General features: G+C 50.6%; 1 protein-coding gene across 1 annotated transcript in view; it reads left to right on the top strand.

The window, feature by feature from the left end:
* The window catches only part of ATP2C2 (ATPase secretory pathway Ca2+ transporting 2), a 71,836-nt gene extending 57,831 nt beyond the window's left edge, over positions 1–14,005 (top strand). Inside the window, exons 14-25 of the mRNA XM_011370294.1 lie at positions 1,762–1,863; positions 3,615–3,771; positions 5,112–5,282; positions 6,079–6,176; positions 6,276–6,326; positions 7,360–7,526; positions 8,803–8,871; positions 8,966–9,082; positions 10,485–10,632; positions 12,026–12,124; positions 12,278–12,419; positions 13,887–14,005. Of these exons, the coding sequence (XP_011368596.1) occupies positions 1,762–1,863; positions 3,615–3,771; positions 5,112–5,282; positions 6,079–6,176; positions 6,276–6,326; positions 7,360–7,526; positions 8,803–8,871; positions 8,966–9,082; positions 10,485–10,632; positions 12,026–12,124; positions 12,278–12,419; positions 13,887–14,005 (1,440 nt within the window). The remainder of the gene's footprint in view (positions 1–1,761; positions 1,864–3,614; positions 3,772–5,111; positions 5,283–6,078; positions 6,177–6,275; positions 6,327–7,359; positions 7,527–8,802; positions 8,872–8,965; positions 9,083–10,484; positions 10,633–12,025; positions 12,125–12,277; positions 12,420–13,886) is intronic.
* The last annotated feature ends 1,744 nt before the right edge of the window (positions 14,006–15,749 follow it).

Genomic DNA, 15,749 nt, shown 5'->3' with positions numbered 1-15,749 from the left:
TACCGCCTCCTGTGCTATGACCCTTCCCCTGCCCTTCCTACCTCAGACGTTGTTGTCAAGGTCACTGCAGTTTCCACCACCGTAGATGCTTCTGCTCACCCAGGCACTCGGGGCTGCACACATCGCACTGTCCTGCATCCATGTGTTCACCTGTCCCTCCCCCTGCACGAGACTCTAGCCCTCTTAGCTCTGCCTCCCACCCACGGCACGGCCCAGAATAGTGCTGAGTGGGAGATGAGTGGGGAGAAGGGTGTCCCTTTCAGTACGTCCCTGGAAAGGTAAACCGGGCACTTTAAACCATTATGCCACATTTTCCTTCCACTAACATAAAAAATTCTCTCCAGAGCGACAGTAATACCAAAAGGAATTTATTGCCCCCTTAAAAATAGTGCAGGCCAGCCCCACTCAGCAACTCCTACTGCCCACCAGGGAGGGGACAGCTGGCCTGGCTGTCACAGCAGGAGTGAAAGCGTGCTCCCACTGCTCACCACCCACGCAGCCCAGAGAGGGCAGAGGTTCCAGAACCCACTCTCCTTCGTGTGTGAGGGTTTTGCTCTTTTGTGCGTCTAAACTCTCTGGGGGGCCTGGTGGGGATTTTAGATTACACCTTTTAGAATAAAACAAATAACAGCCGGCACGTATTAAGTGCTTCTCAGGTGACAGGTGTGGCACTGAGCCCTTCATGTTTTTTATCTTTTATCCTTGAACTTTTCTTCCTCCATCACACCCTGCACTCATTTCCTAGGGTTGCCAAGATAAAATACCGTAAACTACATGCTTAAAAACAACAGAAATTTATTCTCGCACAGTGTGGAGGCCAGAAGTCCAAAGTGGAGGTGTCGGCGGGGCTGTGCCCCCTCTCCCGTCTGCTGGCTGCTGCCAGTAATCCTAGGTGTTCCTGGTGTGCAGACACGTCACTCCGATCTCTGCCTCCGTCTTCATGTGGTGTCCTCCCTGTATGTTCGTCTCACGTAGCATTGTCCTCCTCGTACGAGGACACCAGTCATGTTGGGTCAGGCCTGCCCTAATGACCTCATCTTGCCATGATGCTAGCTCCAAAGACCCTACTTCTCAATAAGATCCCATTCACAGGTGCTGGGGGGTTAGGGCTTCAGCACATCTTTGGATGGTTACAGTGCAACCCATAATACTCTCCTAATGAGCCTTTTTAGACTGTTTTCCCCTAATCCCCCCTCCCAAGAAATTTTAATATCCCAGAGATATCATATATCTGTTCTTGTACTGTATGCATATCTGTGCTCTTTATAGAAAAGGAGTCTTTTTGCCCCCTGAAGACCTATTTTCTTGGGGGGTAATGGGATGCACAGGTTAGGACTGGTTTACAATTGGGGCAACTGAGGCTCAGCTGTCCAGTAACTGGCCTGAAAGCCATCAAAGAGCAAACGAATGTCAGGCCTGGCAAGCACCCCAGGCTGTGACAGCAGGTGTCCCTGCTCACCTGGGGTTCCTTTGGGGGAAATTGCTACATCTTCAAGTCCTTTTGGCAGAAACTCCACAGGCTTCGGTTTCCAAGCAGATTTCAGCTAGAAGCTGTTGAAAAGACCATCTGGTTCTGCCACTGGGACAAGAGAAAAGAGACATGTGTTCCTGGCTGGGACATTCGAAAGCAAGTGGCCTTTCTCCATGAGCGAAATGCTTGGATTTCTCATCTGACTGAGATTGTTTGAATAATGAATAATTTCAATGGACCGAGGTTGATTTAGGATGGCTCACTGAGAGCATGCCATTTTATTATCCTAGATGGACTTAAGTGATATTAAAGATTCCTACATGAGAAGAAAAGAGATTCCATTTAGTTCAGAGCAGAAGTGGATGGCAGTAAAATGCAGCCCCAAGAATGAGGTGAGTTGGCCTCTCTGTTCCTTTCTAACCCTCCCCTCCCCCAAAGCAAAATGCAGACATCAAGAAGAGCTTCAAGTTTCTAGCTACTTCTGAGAGTCCAAATACGTAAAAATACAGTCGATAGCAATTAAACCTTTGACTATCTTGGGTCTTCTGAGATTTTCATCTGAATCCCTGGTTCTCAAAGTGGGGTCCCTGGACCAGCACATAAGCATTACCTGGGAAGTCGTTAGAAATGTGGGTTCTCGGGCTCCACCCTAGAACTTCCGAATCAGAAATTCCAGGGTGGGACCCAGTAATCTGTGTTTGCTGGGGATTCTGATGCATGCTCACGTGTGAGACTCACTGACCTATAATATTAATTACTACTCGAGCAACTGCATGCTCTAACTGATAAAATTGACTCCCGTTGCTAATTTGAGGGTCCGTCCTTCGCACCCCCGTGCTAAGTTCTTAACTACCACAGTGGAGGAACAATCCTTCATTCCTGAAGGGTGGTCCACCACAAATGGTGTGAATGGTGAGCTCACATGGACACACACATACATGCATCGACAGACGCATGTGTGCACATGTTATAAGTGACTAGAGGAATAGATACCAAACTATTAATGTCTATCCCTGGGTAGGGACGCAGCTGACATCTTTTTTCCTGTTTTTCTTTGTAAATTCTCTATAGATTTTCACATTTTCTACAATTGAAAAAAAAATTTTTAAGAATTTTTTCTTGCCTTCCACCTTTTCTCCAACTTTACCCTTATCGCCCATTCTTTCTGGAATCTGTCACTTCTTGTCTGTGCTAAGATGTTTCGTCTCATTCTGGGTGGTGGGCAGCTCAGCTGAGCTTGTCAGTTCTTTGCCATGAGTGGATGGGCATAGAAATTCTAGGTGCTTAAAAGAGGTTGTAGATTTTTTAAAAATGTTTTAATACCTTCTAATCTTTCTCCCCCCAAAGGCAATGTTAATACATTCTCATCAAAAAAAAAATTATAGGAATGTGACTTAAAAAAAAGAGGTTCTTTATAATCCTGCCCCTCTTCTCTCCTTCCATACCCCTCACCCAGGGTCACTCCCCTTAACAGTCTGGGATAGAGTGTTCCGGATTCTACTTGTGTGCATAGCGACACATAGGATGGTGGTCGCAAAACAGGGTCATGCTATATATAGCATTTGTAATTTGTTTTTTTCCCTTGAATGATGTCTTATGCATCCATGTCAGTTCATACAAGCTCATTCACTGCCTGCTGTGCGGGCAGGCGTTGTGCTCATACTGGGGACATAGTGTGACCCACACTGGCAGCACCTGCCAGTGAGTCTAGGGGGAGACAGAGCCTAATGAATGTACAGGAAAATAGTCAGCTACTCATTTGGGCCACTCTTATGTGCCAAGTGCAAGGGCGAGCAAAATAGAAATGGTGCCCGCCTTCGGCAACAGACTAAACTGAAGCTTAACGCTGACTGAGATATAATTAATTAATGAAACATATGGGATGCTCAAAGTGACATTAACCAGGTGACTTAATGTAGAGTGGAGGGTGATGTAAGTAGACGATTGGCCTCACTCCTTCATGGGCCATGTAGTGTGCCATCGTGTAGATTTCCTGTAACTTATCTAATCTGTCCTGCATTTGGTGAATGATGACAGTCCACTATAAAAAACCCTGCCATGAACATCTCTGTGTGGGTGAGGTGACAGTCACCAAGAGCTGAAGCATCCAGTGATAGATGTTTTTCCTTCTGTCTTTTTCAAGGAGCAGGAAGACATTTACTTCATGAAGGGGGCCTTTGAAGAAGTGATTCGTTACTGTACCATGTACAACAATGGGGGCATCCCCCTGCCCCTGACCCCCCAACAGCGATCCTTCTGCCAGCAGGAGGAAAAGAAGATGGGGTTGCTTGGCCTGAGGGGTCAGTACCTATTGCCCCAGACTTGAGCTTTAAATTTGCCCTTAACACTGACTTTTCAAGCGCGTTAATGCCAGGTCCTTAGTAGTCAGGTGACTGGTCAGAACGGCAGTCAGGCAGTGTGCTCATGAAGTAAAGCAAGTGTGGAATTTAATGATGAGATGAAAGATAGGATGCCCCCACTCCATCCCAAACACCAAATGACATCCATTAATCCGGATGCGGCTCACGTGTGAGAAGAGGTAGAGCCCTCCCTCCTCAGTTTTTTAAGACAGGTGAATGGTATGTACCAGAAGTATTGATTTTCCTGATTGGTCTTCTTGCTCATCACTTACTGTCAAAAAAAAAAACCCAGCACTCCTTTAAATCAAGGCAGACATTTCATTCCGTGGCCATTTCTAATTTTCTGCACAGGGTCAGCGCCTTCCCTGAGGGGTGGAACTTTAAAAACCACATTTCCCATAGTGTCATTTGTCAGCCTCTCCATTTTCAGAGAAAGTGTTTAAATACACTCCGGAACTCTTGCATTCCCTCCGGGGAAAATGATAAGCACTGGGCTTGCCATATTGGTTTCAATTGCCTTGGATTTCCCCTTCACGGAATAGAACTTAGACATTGCTAGCAGCTCACCGTACAAGGTGAGGCCATCATAGCTTACCGGGACAGAGCTTAGCTTAGCAGGGTGGGGAGGGCAGCGCCTGTGTCAAGGGTACATGGCACCTGCAGCACTGGCACAATGTTATGACTGAGAATGAGGAAAGCATAGCTGGAGGCTTCTGGGCCTCAGCCCCGCTCCAGAATCAGTAGGGTGGCAAGGTAAGGTCCGTTCGCATGCCACGCCCTCTCAGAGCACTCATCCCCAGGAGCTGGGCCTGGCTTCTGTGCCACCGAAACGGAGTCAAGGCCATGCCAAGCCAACAGAGTCCTCTCACCCGTGTCGCCCTCCTGCACGTTTTCCTTAACCTTTGGTAGCTGCTATCCCCAGTCTATTGGAGATGACAAGATGGGGGCTGAGCAAGTTAAAGACAGGAAATGTCAGAACTGTCCCATCGTGGGCCATCTCACAGACTTTCCTGTGGCTGTTCTTGGAGGGGTGGGTGTTATACCACCAATGGACAGAGGTCTTATTTTCTTCCAGGAGATTTGTCTCTAGCATCTCTCTCTATTTGGGGTGATAAGACCCGTTGCCTGCGCAGGCCTGATGACCGTGGCAAAGACCTTTGCCTTCCCTCCATAGTTCAGGAACTCAGTGCCCAGGATCTGGGACATGGTTTTGGGGCTGGGGCTGATAAGGGATAAAATCGGTCTCCTTGGCCCCCAGTGACGCTTCTGTCTCCCTTCAGTGCTGGCTCTGGCTTCTGGGCCTGAGCTGGGGAAGCTAACATTTCTGGGTCTCGTCGGAATCATCGACCCTCCAAGGGCTGGTGTGAAGGAAGCGGTGCAGGTTCTCTCTGAGTCCGGCGTGTCTGTGAAAATGATAACGGGAGATGCCCTGGAGACGGCCTTGGCGATAGGTAACAGGAAGGGGAGTGGCGGGTGAGGAAGAAAGCATCTGCCATCCTTTACGATGGGAAAGCTACCACTGGTTAATCCTCAATGAGCCCAGTCAGGAGCCTTCTCATCTACCTTCTCAATGCTTAGGACAGATTCTAAGATTCATGGACCAGAGCTCCACTTTTGAAGGTTTTTCTCTCTAAAATGTTTGCAGATTCTCCAGAAGGGGGAAAGACCTCATTGTATAACGAGAATCTACTATATGCCATTTCATCGATGGTCTCACTTCATCTTCACAGGCAGCATCAATTCCAGTGTATAGTTCCAGCCTGGTTTCTGCCACCAGCTGTGTACCCTTGGCAAGTCATTGAACCACTCTGACCCTCAGGCTCTTCATCAGCAGAGGGCTAGCAACCCTGTGCCCACTATTCTTATTACCGCCGTGAGGGTTGTCACACCTTGGTTTTCTTGCTCTTCTGTCTTGAGGCAGCCTGGCACTGTAGAATCAGACAGAACCCTATCAAGTCCAGTATCACCACTTACCAGCTCCATGACCTTGGAGAAGTCACTTCGCTCTCTGTTTCCTGATCTTTAGAGATAAGAAGGCATTTGTCGTAGGTTAATTCCTGTGGATGGAATTAGATCATGTAACATAGTAGGTGCTCAGCAAACGGTAGCTGTCATGGTTTTTTCCTTGTTATTCTCTGTGGCCAAGGCAGGGACCGATGTCAAGTAGATGGAGTGAGGGGTGGGGACAGGGTCCCCAGTCGCAGGCCTCGGAGCAAGCCCTCAGAACAGATTCTCCACACCATGCAGGAAGGAACATCGGCCTGTGCAACAGGAAGCTGCATGCCATGTCCGGGGAAGAGGTGGAAAGTATGGAGCAGAACAAGCTGGCTGAGCACGTCGGGAAGGTGGAGTCCTCCCAGGGGCTCGCCGGGGCTGCGGGGAGGCGATGTGCCTCCAGCTTCGTAGTTCACTGACTCTCCACTCTTTCGTGCCTCTGTATGCAGGTGTCTGTCTTCTTCAGGACCAGTCCGAAGCACAAACTGAAAATCATAAAGGTAAGCTGTGTGAGGAGACAGATTCTGCCTCACTTGTCCCTCAGGTGCAGTCCAGGGTGGTGGTAGTGGCTCTGCTCTACAGGGTGGCCCAGGGCCCACGCTGGCTGGAGCCTCAACTATCCCCCAGCTGTGGCTTTCTTTTCTAGGTCCAAGGCAGCTATGTCGTCAGCAGTTGCCTTTCCCAGCCTCAGGGGAGGGGAGAACTGGGCGCCCTTTGCCACGTGCACCAAAATCAGGGAGCAGGAATTGGGTGGTGCAAAGGGAAACATAAAGAGGCGAGCCTCTGTTACTAGAATGCTTTTGGACTTATTCTTGTTAACTCCGGGCCTTAGTTTTCTTGTCTGTATAGGGGGGGATGAGATGAATGACATCAGCTAATTGACAACGTTGGCAAGATTAAAGGAAGCCAGGCCCGTGAAACTCTTGGCACAGTGCTTTACACACAGCAGGTGCCAAATAGAGTTGTGCATCAAAAAACAAAAGTGGTGGAATGAGAATCCTGCGAATGTGTTTGGTTTCCCACACGTGTATACTTTGAAAATTTATTCTTTAACTCTATCGGTAGTGTATTTTTTTTTTTTTATGTTATTTTGGGGGCGGGGGTTCATTCTACAGAGTAAATCTCTATGCGAGTTCTTCTTTGAAGGAAATATTACTACTACTGGGCACCGGATGGTTTCAGGGGATGAGTTGATCATTATGTAACAATAACACATCTGAGCCTTTACTATTGCTGGGCACTGGCACACTCATGGTTTTAGTTTTGGCCTCACCGCAGCCCTGAGGAAGGACTGTTGCTCCCATTTTGCAGATGGAGAAACTGAGGTTGAGAGTTTCAAGCCTTGCCCAGTTTCCATACCTAGTGCAGGCGGAGCTAGGATTCACACTCAGGCCGACTGACTCCAGTGCTCTCCAGAGAGTGGTCTCTGCTGTTGGCCATGCAGTGCGAGAGGCAGAGTATCAAGAAGGAAGGAAGGATCTAGAAGGGAAGGGCCTCAGGCTGCCCACCTCCACTCACCTCCTCTTTCCAAAGGCTTTGCAGGAATCGGGGGTGATTGTGGCCATGACAGGGGACGGGGTGAATGACGCGGTCGCCCTGAAGTCAGCAGACATTGGGATCGCCATGGGACAGACAGGGACAGACGTCAGCAAAGAGGCCGCCAACATGATCCTGGTGGACGATAACTTCTCCACCATCATGTAAGTTTCTCTTTAGGGGTTTTACTTATTCATAGCAAAAATGCCTAGGGTAACCAGTTGCCCCTGGGATCTGCTGTGCCGGAGATACCTGAGGTGTCCTCAGGCCCGAACACCACTGAAAGCGGGGGCATGGGCGCCACCCTGGGGTTAGTGGCAGGCAGCACCCAAGAGAATGTGACAGACACGTGCCACAGGACCCTAATTTGTGCACTGATGGAAAAGCCTGGGTGAGATGTGCATGAAGAGGCATGTGCTGGTGTGAGCTGCAGTGCCATGTATAAAGAAATCCTAGATCCCCCTGGATGCCAACAGCAAGAGACGGGAATACTGCATGGCCAATAAAAATTGTGTTTTGAAGAACATCTTAACGACACAGTTTGAGTCCACTGCTGTGTCTGCGCTGGCCTGCACGTTCACGCACCGAGAAGAGACTGCCCAGAAATGCCTGATCCCTAACGCCGATGTGAGCTCTGGGCTCTGGGGTCGCCATAAACTGTTTCTTTGTTTCACTTTTCTTTATTTTTCTCTTAATAAACTTACCTTCCCTCTAGGTCTAATTTCAAGTAGCTACAATTAAGACTTTACTCAGAAATAAATTGCAATAATTAGGGGTAGGAGAAAAACTTAAGCCTGATATCAGAAATCCGAACAAATATTGATTATCGACTTTACAAAAGGAGTCTTTTCTTTACAAATGGATTCACCATAGGATTTCTTAAAACACTTCATCTTAGTTTTTTAAAAAAATGCAACTAATATCTAGCTCTGTGGTTTCAGTTCTTTGGCAAAAATTTAGTAAAAGAGAGATTACATGGTTTTCTACTGTATTAGTGACTCAAGGACTTTCACAAAGAGCCTCTGAAAATATAATAGATAATATTTTCAACCTCGGTTCTCTCCCTTCTTGCTGTGGCCCTGGATCGAATTGCCAGATTTAATTGGATTTGCTGTGCCTCTTGTCGCTGGTGAATCACCAAGGTGCACTGGGCACTTCAGGAGTCCTGGGTGAGGGTTGGGGCCCCTGGGTAATTTACAGTCTTCAGACAGAAGGGCCTCCATGGCTCAGGGACCTGTCCCCAGTGGCTGAGGGCACCTCTTAGAACATCAGCCTCCTCTACTGGAGTGTCCCATGAATACCAGAAAGGGGAAAGGAGCAGGGGGCGTCCAAGCATGGTGTCACCCAGAGGCTGACGCCATCACTTCATTTAGCAGCTGGCGGAGCCGGCTGAACCTGCCAGGCCCTCTTTGTGAATAAATGCTTTCTTCTCTCTTGTAGGAATGCAGTGGAGGAAGGCAAGGGGATTTTTCACAACATCAAAAACTTTGTCCGATTTCAGCTGAGCACGTAAGTCAAGGCCAGGGTCTCTCACTATTGTCAAGGGCTGCATCTGGCAAGCAGCTATTGACGGTGCCCTCTGTCTGCCACTTGTGCCCTGCAGGAGCATCTCAGCTTTGAGCCTCATCACTCTGTCCACCATGTGCAACCTGCCCAACCCGCTCAACGCCATGCAGATCCTGTGGATCAACATCATCATGGATGGGCCGCCAGCACAGAGGTGGGGCACTGGGCTGGCTGGCCGCACCGCGCCATTTCTGCCAGGCTCCCCTGACTGCAGCCCTGCTCTGTGGACTCTGGGGCTCCAGAGCCGGGCAAACACAATCACTGGTTGTAAGAAGTTCCAGAAAACTTAAGTGGGGTGCACTGGGGGGAAAGACAGTGAGTGGAATGCACTGGGCACAGGGGGAAGTGCCCCGGCAGGCAGGGTGGGTTATGATGGAACTTTCCGTCCCCACTGCCTGGAGTGCTCTCCCAGGGCTCGCTGCAGGGCCCAGTCCCTCTGCTCATTCAGGTCACTGCCTTTGCGGAGTCCTCCCTGATTACTCTAACTGCAGCCTCCACTCTTAGCCACCTTACCCTGCTTTAGTTTTCTCTGCAAGGGAAAATATATATTTCCTTGTTTATCTGATTATAACCCACCTCCCTATAGAATGTCAGCTTCGCGGAGGCAAGGTTTTTGCTTTGTTCCCCGCATTATCACCAGTTCCTACAGTGGTGCTTGGCATATAGTAAGTGCTCAGTAACTTATTGGCCGAATGAACGAGAAGGGAGTCAGGCTAGCTGAGTGATGCAGGAGAAGGAATGAGCTTTGGAGTCAGAAGACCAAAGAAAGCAAGGCACCCCACTACCCGAGCACATAGTAGGTGTTGTTTCAGATGTAGCTGGTTTATGGCTACTACTGATTTGATCATTGCCAGTGACAGCTGCTTCATTGTCCCCTCCCATGCCCTCAGTAAAGGCTCCCTCTCCCACACACTCCCCCTGAGAACAGAGCTGGGACCTCAGCCATATCCATACGGAGTAGGGCCTCACTCAGCCTGCTCTTTCCTTGGTACCCCCACACCACCTACACTGTCTAGCCCCAATTCTGTCTGAGCTGGCTGAAGGCAGGTGTCCCTCAGTGGAGGATCCCGTTTCTCCTGGCCAGCTGGGACAAGGCCAGGCCCGACTTTGCGGAGCATCCCTGTGTGATGGAAATTGAGCATGAGGATGACTGGGCATGGTTCCCAGACTGAGGTGTGGTTGGTGGGGTGTGGGATGGTCCAGGTGGTGGTCGGCAGGCATGAGGGTGAAGGAGGTGTGTATGCCTGCCTTAGAGGTTCCGGCTCTGGGGGCTCCTCAGAAGGAGCTGAGGGGCTGGGCAGTTAGGGAGGGGTCAGAGGATGGGAAGGACTGGCTTCCAGTGAGGACCGGGGCGGGATCCCCATGAGATTGGAAACACTCTCAGCTCACGTGGGATAACATGGAGGCTTTGGCCACTGCCCCATCCTGGCTGTGCCTTCAGTGGTGACTTGAGCACATCTGAGTCACGTGTCCTCCTTTGTAAAACCACTGCACGCCTTTCCAAAACTACAGTTTTCGGTGGTTTATTTCAAAGTGTCCTGTTTTGTTCCGAGCAGCTTGGGGGTAGAGCCGGTGGACAAAGACACCCTCAGGCAGCCGCCAAGGAACGTCAAGGACACGATCCTCAGCAGAGCCCTCATCCTAAAGATCCTTCTGTCGGCTTCTGTCATCATCAGCGGGACCCTCTTCATCTTCTGGAAAGAGGTAAGTTCTCACCGGCTCATTCAATGCCTGGGTGGCGGCTGATGCAGGGCTGGAGTGTGTGCAAAGCAAGGTGGACGGTCCCTGGTGTGTGGGCGTGACAAAAGCCGGCATACGGGGCAGCACTGGGGAAGGAAGGTGGGGGTGACTAGGAGCTGACTTTGCAGAGGAGGGAAGAGGCAGAGGGATGTGAGGCCTAAGGGGGCAGAGAAAAGAATTCAGACATTTTTCTAAACAGGACACATGTCTCTACTTTCTGTTGTCACCAGGAAGCAATTTGAAATCTACTAAAAGAAACTCCTGTCTTGTTCCCTGGAGGTGACTGTTGGCAGGGTCTCATTAGGGGTCATCTTTTCGCGGCCCATAGGTTCAGGGGGCCCGTGTCTAGAGACATCCACTGATCTAGATGAATAGGCAGGTGACCTGTCCAGACCTTTAACCCCAATCACCCATGTGTGGGAAGCGGAATGGGACATCAGCCAACCACACCACCATTCTGCCCCAAGAAGAGCGGCTTTGCCTCTCCCTCCCTAGCCCACCGCCAAATCCTGCCCTGCCCCGGGGTGGTGGCAGAGGCCCTGCCTTTGTCCAGCCCGTGTGCTCAGCTGGTGGAGGGACAGACACAGACCTTCCTATTTTAACAGTCATCCTCAGCATAGGGTCCCCGTAGCAGCATCAGCACCCTCCGGGCTGAGAAATGCAGAATTTTAGGCCCTACCCAGGACCCCTCCCCGAATCAGACTGTTTTAACAGTCTCCCCCAGGGGAGTCTGTGTGAACCTCTGGTCCAGCAGATGAGCTCAGGTAGGAGTGGTGACTGCCACCTTTCCTCAGGCAGAGGGATGTTCCAGGAGCGTACCCAGAACCTTCTCGCCTTGGGCTGCAGCCCCGCCCCCACAATGTCAGCCAGAACGAAATGGTTCCCACAGGAGTGCCCGAGCCAGGGAGGGGTCTGTGGCTTCATTCATTCAGCCTCACAGGCCCTAGTTCTTCATGGGTTTGGTATCCTTCTGCCTTCCTTCTAGGAAGAAACATTCTGCCAAGTGGATGTCACTGTACAGGTGTCGCCTCCTGGGAGGCAATGTCACCTGCTGGAGGGAGGGATGTTCCATTTAGGTGTGCAAGGTTCCTGTACCCAACAGCAGCAATTCCAGAGGAAGGGCTAATGGTTCCTCCCAAGAGAGGGGCTGGGTCCTGGGGGTTGGGGGACGTGGCAGTCCGGAGACATACTTCTGGGTTATACCAATTGACTCAAAACTGAAGGGAAGTTTTGATCAATTCCTAGTATAGCTAAAATACTGTGGCCTGGACACCAAGGCCTGCTCCAGCCCTGGGCTCTCAGTGGAATACAAGTTTATTGCAGAGGGCTGTATCTCCTCCTGTATGCTATGTTCCAGATCCCCGAAGACAAGGCGAGCACCCCACGCACCACAACGATGACCTTCACCTGTTTTGTGTTCTTCGACCTCTTCAACGCCCTGACCTGCCGCTCTCAGGTGAGACCTGCTGCCCTCCGGCCCTCGGCTTCCTTCTCTGTAGAACCGAATTGTGTTCTCAGTGAGAAACTGGGGTCCCTGCCCGAGTCGCTCAAGGGCTCCGGACACGGGCAACCTTGTCTGAGACGGCGGTCATGTGCCTTTCTCCCATAGACCAAGTTGATATTCGAGATCGGCTTCCTCCGGAACCACATGTTCCTCTACTCAGTGCTTGGGTCAATCCTAGGGCAGCTGGCTGTGATTTACGTCCCACCTCTGCAGAAGGTCTTCCAGACAGAGAACCTGGGAGCGCTCGGTGAGTAGGGGACCCAAGATGGGATCACCATGACACCAGAGCTATCACACGCCTGGAACTGGGGCTGCTAAGTCCCAACCTGGGGCCATTCTATCCCCAAAGGATGCCTGGTACCTGCACTGGGTAGGGGCCATGTCATGGGGGTGTGGAGAACCCAGGGAACTGCAGAGGAAAGGTTCCTCTGGCAGAAGGACCACCCAGGGCAGAAGGGGACTCAGCATCTGCTGAGCTACTCCCCACCCCTCTGGCAAGGAGGCTCTGAGCACAAACAGGTAAAGTGACAGTCTGGCTCGGCCAGGAACGTGCTGTGTGCCCCAGCTGAGTGAGTGAGTTTTCCATGAGCAATAGGAGATGTTAACAGGGCCCAGTGTGACTTGGACACCTGCTTACCTGAAGACAGGGAGTTGGCCATCTAGTAGTTCTTGCTGAAAGGGACATGATTTAATGACCAGCTCTCTAGGGGCCAAGCACACACTCCCCCCACCCCCCGCCGCCCTCCTGGGCAGAACCCTTGGGACTAGGCTTCCCACAGACTCTCATTCTTCTTTTGGAAGCTGCCCAGGGTGGCTTGGCTTCCTTTGCCTGAAGCTGTGATGACGGTGACCAGAAATAGGAGGGTTGGGTCCTGAGCAGGAAGAAGTCTCCTGGAGAGCAACAGTGACCACAGTGACTTGGAGGGAGCAGGGGCAAGCACCCCTTCTCCTCCCTTCCTCTGGCCCAAGCTTTCCACTGGCCACCCCTACCCCAGGGCAGGCAGGCTGGTGAGGCAGCCCCCAGGCGGAGCATCGGGTCTGAGGCCTTGGAGACAAGTGCACCAAAAACCTTCAGGCAAGCCTGGGGAACATGAGCCTTCTTCCTAGAACCTACAAAACAGTGTCTACGTGGGGCTCCTGTGAATGCCCTGTGGGCACTAACCAAAGAACCCCAAAATGTTTTAATGGAATGTGTCCAACCATTGGGAATTAAGCCAGCTTACCAAATCTGAAGGAGACACTGTGACTGCAGTTGGGTACCATGTGTCACAAATTGTTGGAAACAGGAGACATGGTTCCAATTAATCAGATATAGCAGGGTTGTGAAGGTGAGAGACTTGAGGAATTAACCCACTAGAACAGTCAGGGTGGGCTGGACTGGGGCATCTGCCCTAAGGAGGGATGGGGGGCCAGCATCCATAACAGCTGACCTTGGTAATGTGCCCCTGCCTTGGTAATGTGAGCCACCTAGAAAGGCTGTTGGTCCTTGTGGAGGTGGCTCAGGGAGATCTCCACGCCCTCGGGAATGCAGAGGGCTGGTCCCAACCCCCTCACCTGTCTATAACTCAGGATAAGGCAGCCTAGGAAGCAGAATTCCACAGCAAAGGTTCCTGAGAGCCACAGCCGCCACCACGCTGGCACTGCCCTGATTCTGGGGGGCTGGTGATCCAGGGGGTACAACCTCTGCTCTCTGACCCCTTTTCTCTTTTCACAGATTTGTTGTTTTTAACCGGATTGGCCTCATCTGTATTCATTTTGTCAGAGCTCCTCAAACTATGTGAGAGATTCTGCTCCAGAGCCAAGAAAGCCCAGATTCACCACGAGGATGTATAATGGCCCCAACGAGTGTAAAACCCCTAAATAATCTATATTTTTATGTGACTGGGACCCTCCCTCAGCCCCTCATCAGAGGGGGTTTTTAGGCCTCTGTAGCACTGTCACTCACTGCCACTTCTTCCTTGAGAAGCCAGCAGGAAGCTGGGGCCCAGGCTCACGTCCATGCCTCTCTCTCTTGCCAGGCTCTGGGACAGACTGTGAGGAACCTGTACAGAAACACCTCGCTATTTATTAAATCGCAATGATTTTTATTAACCACGTCTGCCTGTGTATTTGTGCCATAGCTCAATGCTATGCAGCCCACTTATGAAGGATGCATGGGTACCTAGGGGGATGGGCTCCTGGCCATTTCTCTGCCCAGTGTTGGCCCTTTCGATGTTCCACACAATGGGGGTTTGGGTGTGTTTGTTAAGTGCTGTGCCAGGGGCCTGATTATTATTTTGATGGATTTAGTGTTTGTTTCTACAAGTGGCCAGGTTAGAAACCATACACCAGGTAAGGAAACCCACAGCCTTGTGCTGACTGGCCTAAACAAAGGCCCTAGCTTTTAAGATGAGCATTAAGGGGTCTTTCCCTACGGAACCAGGAACGTTTCCCACTTGCCTGAGAATGAGCCTTATTTCCCACCGCCCCCAGGACTGTTCTTAAAACATATCTGCCCTTCCACATGAAATGTGGTAGAACAGAGAGGTCTCTTATTCCTGTCTGCAGCCAGGCAAAAACCACCAGAGAACCATCTTTCATGAAATGAGGCTCCAACTCAAACCCCTCAGTTATTAGCCAGGGTTTTCTAGAGAAACTGAACCAATAGGATGGAGAGAGATTTAAGGAATCGGCTCACGTGCTAGTTGGGGTTGGCAAATCCAACATCATCTCTAGGGCAGGCCAGCTGGTTGGAGGCTCAGGAAGGAGTTGATATTGCAGCTCAAGTCTGAGGCAGCCCTCAGATCCGGAGGCAGAATTCCTTTCTTCTCGGGGGATCTCTGTCTTTTCTCTTAAGCCTTCAACTGATTGGATGAAGCCCACTCCCATTAGGAAGGTAACCTGCTTTATTCAAAGTCTACTGATTTAAGGTTAATGCCATCTAAAAAATACCTAAGGGACATCTAGACTGGAGTTTGACCGAACAACTGGGCACCATGGCCTAGCCCAAGTTGACACATGAAAGTAACCATCACACCCAGCCACAGTAGCTGTTAGATAGGCTGCCTAGGATGGTGACACCTGGGCCAGATCAGAGGGAAGGTCAAAGTGGACCCCTACTACTCGCAGACAGAGTCCAGATTCTTCCAAAGTAAGACTCACAGCCTGCAAGTTGGAGGCGGGGGGCGGTGGGGGGGAGGGTGGTGTTGATCACTATGCTCCTCTGCCCCTCCAAGTGTCACCAGAGCTAAATGGGGAGACACATGCACGCCATCCCTGCAAGAAGAATATCGAGGGGCCCAGCTGGAGAAACCTTTTGGGCAGACGTGATATCTGCCCAGCAGCTACCAACCTTTGGCAACTGCTGAGAGGTGAAGTCCAAATCGTTTGTCACATACAACCTGCTACAGGGCTTCACTCTGAGTCAGGCACAATTCCTGCTGCTCCCCTCCCTTTCCAGGACCTTTTGGTAAAGTGCCCAAGAAATATGATCCCCTTAAAAAATAATCAAACAGAACCAGGGTCGATTGATACTTGCAAAGAACAGGGTCCAGAAATAGCCTCATACAAGTATAGCCAATTAATTTCTGACAAAATC

This window comes from Pteropus vampyrus, unplaced genomic scaffold (genome assembly GCF_000151845.1).
Source record: "Pteropus vampyrus isolate Shadow unplaced genomic scaffold, Pvam_2.0 Scaffold166, whole genome shotgun sequence".
Lineage (NCBI taxonomy): Eukaryota > Metazoa > Chordata > Mammalia > Chiroptera > Pteropodidae > Pteropus > Pteropus vampyrus.
Note: the sequence above shows the minus strand (reverse complement) of the source record. Positions and strands in the feature narration are given on the sequence as shown.